General features: G+C 37.0%; 1 protein-coding gene across 1 annotated transcript; it reads left to right on the forward strand.

Annotated features, from left to right (window-relative positions):
- Positions 1 to 5,935: 5,935 nt before the first annotated feature.
- Positions 5,936 to 7,576, forward strand: LOC132189601 (putative UPF0481 protein At3g02645). Its single transcript, XM_059604348.1, has 2 exons — positions 5,936 to 6,749; positions 6,942 to 7,576. The coding sequence occupies exons 1-2, from the start codon at positions 5,936 to 5,938 to the stop codon at positions 7,574 to 7,576; spliced, it is 1,449 nt and encodes a 482-aa protein (XP_059460331.1).
- Positions 7,577 to 8,046: the final 470 nt, after the last annotated feature.

The raw sequence follows: 8,046 nt of genomic DNA on the forward strand, positions 1-8,046 counted from the left end.
AAAAAAAAAAAAAAGGTGTAGGTTTTTTTTTGCATTTTTTTCCCTTTATGTGAGGTGTCCTTTTATTGGGTACTGCAAAACCCTCCTTTTGCAACATGACCGCATAGGAGGGTTTCTCTTAAAAGTTTGGAGAAACATTATTGATTAAGTGATAATTTAGAGGAGATAAGTAGATTTTTCCTCGGACCCCCGACGGATGTTTCCACCCCCTTTTTCTTTTTTCTTTTCCTTTCTGTACGTTCTTTCACTCATTTTTGTTAACTCTTTTTAGGATTTTATCTCCCTAAAACCGGAGTCATGCTATCACTCATGGCGCTGGAGCCATGTGAAAAACCAAAGAAAAAACCAGACCCACACCGGAGCAAGACCCATCAGAAAAAACCAAAAAATCAGACCCACAGGAGCAAGACCCATGCGGCCAGCATTTCAGCAAATCCACGGCCGGTGAGACCCAGCCATGGGTCTTGGTGGCTGGCCAGATCCAGGCCGGCCGTGGGTCTGCAGACCCAGGGTCTTCTTCTTTCTGCAGACCCATGTCCTTCTTCTTTCTTCCTTCTTTCTCTTCTTTCACTTTTTTTTCTTCTTTAGTTGAAAATTAGGTGCATTGAAGTGTAGGTTTTTTTTTTGCATTTTTTTCCCTTTATGTGAGGTGTCCTTTTATTGGGTGCTGCAAAACCCTCCTTTTGCAACATGACCGCATAGGAGGGGTTCTCTTAGAAGTTTGGAGAAACATTATTGATTAAGTGATAATTTAGAGGAGATAAGTAGATTTTTCCTCGGACCCCCGACGGATGTTTCCACCCCCTTTTTCTTTTTTCTTTTCCTTTCTATACGTTCTTTCACTCATTTTTCTTTCCCTTGATATAGGCAAACATGATATTGGTTTCTAAACTGACTCAAATACATCCAATGCGCATTTTAAAATTACCAGTGTCTTTGTTTTAAGGAGAAAAAAAAAAAGCACTGATTAGTTTGATATACAAGTCTTCAATAAGATATTACGAAGAGATTCAAGCTTAATTAGTTTCGGTTTCAATTGATACTTCACTTGTTGGAATTGAAACATGTGTCCCTTGTGTTTTATTATGAGATACATTTCTTAATCCTGACGGGTGTAGTTGATCACAATGAAACATGAATATATCAAGACTAGTCATCTCACGGGTTGTGATTTTCAAAATATCAACCGACTAATTCTTCACATAATTTTTGTTTTTTTTTTGTTTTATTTTAGAAAGCCTGATAATTTGGTTGTCTTATTATTGAGTCAATTGTTCGACATACACACACAAGACACATGTACTGATGTACATGTTTGAAGTGATCTATAATACGAGTTGGATATATATCACTAGCTATAGCTAGAGACAAATTTACTATCACGTTCACCTTATCTTGGAGATGAATATATACCATTAATCCATTCAAAGACGTGCGCCATCCTTCTTACCATCTGTAAGACTATAAACCTACAAAAGTGTGATCAACTATTCCATTAATCATATCAATCCCTCCACAAGAAGCTACAAAAATCTTCATTTTCTTCGTCGTATACGATGAAATTTAGCATGCAGGTACGGAGTAAGCACATGGTTTTACAAAAATCAAAGCATACTTTTCAAAACCGTGTTTTCGGGCAAATTAACTTGGTAACTGACGTGTACACAATTTGCTTCGCAAAAACGTGGGCGGTTCGATCTTTAAAATCGTGTATTTTAAATGTTAAAATATATTCTAAATATATATTGTTAGAATATATGGAAAATATATTATATTTTCCATATATTCCATAATTATGCTGATATTGAAATATTCTCTATTTATGGGTTAATTGTAATCATATATTGAGATTGTAATCAAATCAAGGAGATTTGATTACCAAACTTGTATTTAGACATTGCCCTATAAATAGGGACCTTTGTATTGTAGCCAAATTAAGTTAATGAGCACAATGTAGCCCTTAGGGATATTCAGAGAGGTGGACGTAGGTGTTTAACACCGAACCACCCGTAAATTCTTTGTGTTTATTTTCTATATTGCTTCCGCTTATATTCCCTCATAATCATTATTTCAACATGGTATCAGAGCTATTGGCTTACGCCAGTCAATCTAATGGTCCTGTGATATATATATTTTCCTTCAATTTATTGTTTGTTTCTTGAAGAAAAAAAAAAAAAAAAAATTGCAACCCACCCGGCTACTTCCCATGTCTGACTGCCACTTGCCGCCGACAGCCACAACTAAATTTAGCCACCGCAACCAGCCACTCCGGGAGCAGCCCCGGCCTTTTCAGTGCTTCCGCTCCATCTCTCTCCACAACAGACCACAGTCATCCTCTCCGGCGTCAACTTCTCCACCGTCTTCGTCTCCCTCAGATTTCGTCTCCGTTCAGGCGCCTTCTCCGGTTGTCAAAGCCTATCACCGGCGCGAGCAGCGTTTCCGTACGCCTCCGACTTCAAACGGCGTGTTCCGGTGTCCTACGAGACTGATGTATGTGGTAGCAGGCTAGGAGATGCGTTTGCTGGAAATTTAGGTAAGAAATTGAAGAAGAAGGAGTATGTTTGGTTACAGGTGTGAGTTATCTTACTTGAGTGCAAAGCTATTCCTATTCTAGTATAGGAATATGATATCTTAGTTTAGTGTTATACATGGAGCTGTTTGGTTACGGGAATAAGGTAATCCTTATCCTAGCTTATGTAGTATGAAAAAAAAAAAAAAAAAATGTTGCATGTGGCGTGGAGTGAGGAGAGAGAAAAGAAAGAAAAGAAAAGGGAGAAAAGAGATGGTGTCAGCCAAGTGAAAAAAAAAAAAAAAAAAAAAAAAAGGGAAGGAAGAAGAAGCAGTCCAAGTGGACCACATCACGCGCGCCACGCGCCGGTCAGACTCGGTGTGCCGATCTAATAACCGCCCAAGTGGGCTCATTTTCTTTTTATTTTTGGCCCAAGTCGGCCCTGGCCCGTAGTCGGCCCTTTTTATTTTTGGCTCATAGTCAGCCTTGGCCCGTTGTCGGTCCCTTTTGAAGTTTGGCTCATTGTCAGCCTTGGCCCGTAGTCGGCCCCTTTTTTATTTTTGGCTCATAGTCAACCCTGGCCTGTTGTTGGCCTCTTTTATTTTTGGCTCATTGTCAGCCCTGGCCCGTTGTTGGCCCCTTTTGGATTTTGGCCCGTTGTCGGCCCCTTTTGAAGTTTGGCTCGTTGTTAGCCCTAGCCCGTTATCGGCCCTTTTTGGAGTTTGGCCTGTTGTCGGCCCTTTTGAATCTGCATTCACAGCCACCTGCCGCCGTCGCTGGCTGCCCGCCAGCCTCTATCTCCTTCGGCAGTCGTCATCATCTACGGCCCGTTCCCCACCTCCACCACCGCCGTCATCATTGTTTCGGATTTCAAACTCAAGGTTCCAAAATATTCCACCTTGAGTTTGAGAGGGGATGTTAGAATATATTATATTTTCCATATATTCCATAATTATGCTGATATTGAAATATTCTCTATTTATGGGTTAATTGTAATCATATATTGAGATTGTAATCAAATCAAGGAGATTTGATTACCAAACTTGTATTTAGACATTGCCCTATAAATAGGGACCTTTGTATTGTAGACAAATTAAGTTAATGAGCACAATGTAGCCCTTAGGGATATTCAGAGAGGTGGACGTAGGTGTTTAACACCGAACCACCCGTAAATTCTTTGTGTTTATTTTCTATATTGCTTCCGCTTATATTCCCTATATTTTCTATATATTCTAACATATATATTTTTATTTGCTTGATTTATTTAGATCCTTGTATAGGTTGATTATTTTCTTGTATATTCAAAATGAATAATGCTGGAAACTACATTTTTATCTTACAATTATTTTACTATGCTGATGTGGCGACAATCCAAACCAACTCTTGAATAAATTCTTATTAAAAAAAGTCTTCGTTTGAATTGTAATATAAAAATGCAGCATATAGCATATTCATTATTAATATATTTTAATGTACATTAAACAAAAGTAATGCTATAAATTACATTTTTATCTTACAATTATCTCATAATTTTGACGTAGCAGTCCCAACCAACCCTTGAATCCGTTAGTTTTTTAAAAAATAATAAGATAAATTAATGGTGTCAATTTTTTTTTTCCTCATATTTTCTATATCTCATCTTACAAATCAATCATTAGATTTGTAAACTTATGTAAATCTCATACAAGCTCAATGGTGGATCTCGCAAATTTAATAGTTGATCTATTAGATTTGTAAGAAAATATGAGAAAAATATGGACAAATTATTGATACCCATCATTTCTCAAATAATAATCTAAGGTTAGGATTGTCATATCAGCATTAATGTATAGTATATAACATTAGAAGAGTGATTCACGTGTTTCCCCATCTCATCTTACAAATTCAATATATCAACTATTAGATTTGTGGATTATATCATTTCTCATAACATTACTATTTAAAAAATGCATCTTCTTATCTGTTGCACAAAAATATTTTTTGACGTTTTCAAACTTCAATATTTTTAAAAGGTATTCACAAATAAGATATATATTTTTCTCGATTTTACTTAGGGCATTTTGTGTGTGTGTTTGAGTGGCCTAAAAATGTGTTTAACACTCAAAAAATCCGTTTGAAGAAAAAAGTATCAATTTGGTAAAATATATATATATATATATATATTGAAAGCGCTTTTAAGGGTCTAAATTAAAAGCCCAAAAATTGCCAAAACACACTTTTGGCAAAAGCTTAAAAATAAAGCTTTTGCCAAAAAACACTATTTAACTTAAAAGCTTTATTTCTTAAACACAATCTCAAATATACTCTTAAAAATGCACTGAAAAATCGCATTGTTCGAATCTTCAAAATACTTTTCAAAGATGTTTTCGGATGTGACCCTACAAAATATACAAAACACATGCTGATCAGTTTCTAAAACTATAAGTGAGAAATACATTTAAAAAATATGAATATATAACTCCTTTATATATGCACATTTAAATGTTTAAACATTTTGAAAGAAGTCCCCCCAAATATTTTTTAAATATATGTGAGGGTACTCATGTCAGTTTTTTTCTTCTTTTTTTTTTTAAGTGTTCCATTTCTTTAGTTATTATTGGAGACGAAAATTGAGAGATTTTTATTACATTGTTGGTAATTGCATACCACCAATATATACGATTGAGGGTATGCATGAGACAACATTGCCCTAACCAAAGTTTGACTAAGACGTTTGGGATTGTGTTTTAAAAAAAGAGCCTTTAAGTTAAAAAAAATAAAATTAAAACACGTTATTTTGGCCAGAGCTTTATTTTTAAGCTTTTGCCAAAATACATTTGGGTCATTTTTAGGTTCTTTAGACCCTTAAAAGCGTTTTCAATTTATTTTATCAAACGATTACTTTTTTTTTCAAACGAATTTTTTAAGTGTTAAATGCATTTTTAATCTCATCAAACACACACCCGAATAGGCCCTAAGTTAAACTATAGTTGCTTGCCAAAAAGTCCAAATATTAAAGGAAAGGGAAAAACAAAAACGTTGCATGCAGGCATGTGTATAATCATAGAATCACAAACTCTCTTATATACCTTCAAATTGTTGGTATTCTTTAAAGTCCAAGCCATCTGGGAATGGGAAAGATCCAAGCCCTTTCCTTGTATTCATTCAGAAAGAGACTTTACATATTCATTTATGTTTGACCTTCGATCTCCCAGCCACAACCGTGGGATATGCACGTGTTGATTCTAATGCTCGAGAGGGCTACGAGTAAGTAATTTCCTCGAACTCACCGCGAAGTTCCCTCTTCTTATCTGACTCCAACCCATTATAAAAGACTGCCTCATCCTGAATCCCTGATACATAGACTTAGTACTACTACCAAAAGAAAGACAAATATTTCTCTCCCTTCCAAACACATTTCTCTCTCACTCCCTAAACTGTGGGAGCATGTCTTCCGAGTTAAAAGCCATGGAACCACCAAAGCCTAGTTATGACCAAGAATGGGTCATTCAGATTAGTCGAGCCCTAGAAGAAGACCTACAAGACATTAACGCTGAAGGCCTTCCCGTGAGCATCTTCAGTGTACCCAAAACCCTAATATCTCTCAAACCAGATGCATACACTCCACAGCTTATGGCCCTTGGCCCATACCATCACCAGCGGCCTGAACTCTGCGAAATGGAGCACCACAAACTCACTTCAGCTAAAAGAGTGCAAAAGAATTTGCAACAAATCAAATTCTGCCACCTGGTCAACCATATTGCCCAAAGTGATAGCACTGTCCGCGCTTGCTACCACAGGTTCTTGGAGTTCGACCAGGAAACACTTGCGTTGATATTCGCCATCGATGCTTCCTTCTTGTTGGAGTATCTCCAAACCTACTCTCCCGAAATGGAAGAAGGCTCGCTTATGCGAATCTCTTCTAAGATGGCACATTTGATCGACTATACAAGGAGGAAAACCGCACACCACGCCATCCTCAGAGATGTTATTAAGCTGGAAAACCAAATCCCTCTCTTTTTACTCAGAGAAGTCCACAGTTTTTATCCGGGTGAAGATCATGACGAAGTATTTGCCACCATGCTGATGGGTTTTTGCAAAGATCTATTGCCCACCAAGTACATTAATTACCAACGTTTCAGAGAAGAATGCTTCGGGAGAGCTCATTTGCTACAACTTCTCTACTACATGGTTGCGCCAAAGTTTCAACTTGTACCTGATTGCAGTGAGCAGGAGAAGCCTAAAGAGAGTGAAGAGATTGGCTAGTTTAGAAAAGCCTTGAAATCATTCTTGACAACACTAATTTATGTTAACTTGGCCCTGCTCGGCATTCTCAGCAAAATTTGCAAGTCAAAAGCAATCAAGTGTCTGGTTACACTACCATTTACAATCCTCTCGTGTGTTTTTCATCTTAGAAACAAAGGTGATATAAACAATTTCATATCATTGGCAGGCAGCGTGGCCGAAGAGGTGGAAATTAGTGCATCTCATGAGATGGAAGTCGAGTTAAGTCCTTTGGTCGAAGAGATTGCAATCCCAAGCGTGACACAGCTTCATAAAATTGGTGTCAATTTTTGTCCAACAAAGGGTGGCTTGGAATCCATAAATTTCGACGAGTCTTGTGATAAATTTTACCTTCCGATTATTCATTTGGATGATAACTCGGAAGTTGTGCTGAGGAACCTCGTGGCCTATAAGGCATGTGTTGCACCGGAGATGATGGTTTTTACACGTTACACGGAATTGATGAACGGAATAATTGACGATGAGGAGGATGTGAGGATTCTTCGAGAGGCAGGGATCATCTTGAACCGCCTCAAAAGCGATGGAGAAGTGGCAACGCTTTGGAATGGCATGACGAAGTCTGTGCGGGCAACGAAAGTTCCAGTTCTCGACAAGACCATTGAAGGTGCAAATACTTATTACTCAGAGAGTTGGAAGGTCAGGATGAACGTGACGATGAAGAAGTATGTCTTTGCTTCTTGGCCATGTCTTACGTTTTTAGCAGCAAACATTCTGATATTGATGTCTACTCTTCAGGCTGCTTGCTCCATGTACAATTGCTCCAAAATTTTCAAGTCGCTGTGAATGTTTTCACGATCTGTTCTTGCTTAGTGTCTAATTTACTGCATGCTCATGAAAAGTAAAAGTTTTCTTAATTTGTCTCAAATTAATTTTTTCCCCATTCTTCTTATCGGGCCAGATGTTGTTTTTTGTTTTGTGGTAGGCTAGATGTTATTTTTTGTTTTTTTTCTTTGGCACGAGGGAGAAGCGGAATTAAAATGTAATGACAAAATAATTTCTTTTTCTCTTTATATATAAAATTTATGATAATTAAATATGTGTATCATAATGAATATATTTATTGAACTTCATAAATATGTACGCTCATGTCAAGATTTACAAAAGGATACAGAAAAAAAAAGGGTTTAAATTCTCCTAGGACGAGAAGGATATAAGGAGAACACTAAAAAAGTACATAACATTTCCCATTTAGAGAACTAAAATCGTCACATATCAGCAATTTTCATTTCAAATTTAAATAAGGATAAATTAAA

This window comes from Corylus avellana, chromosome ca8 (genome assembly GCF_901000735.1).
Source record: "Corylus avellana chromosome ca8, CavTom2PMs-1.0".
Taxonomy (NCBI): domain Eukaryota; kingdom Viridiplantae; phylum Streptophyta; class Magnoliopsida; order Fagales; family Betulaceae; genus Corylus; species Corylus avellana.

What these genes read in the sequence shown, in the direction of transcription:
- LOC132189601 (XM_059604348.1), top strand. Translation starts at nt 5,936, where the DNA reads ATGTCTTCCGAGTTAAAAGCCATGGAACCACCAAAGCCTAGTTATGAC. An exon ending in TAAAGAGAGTGAAGAGATTG is followed by an intron (nt 6,750 to 6,941) that starts GCTAGTTTAGAA and finishes TATCATTGGCAG; the next exon opens with GCAGCGTGGCCGAAGAGGTG.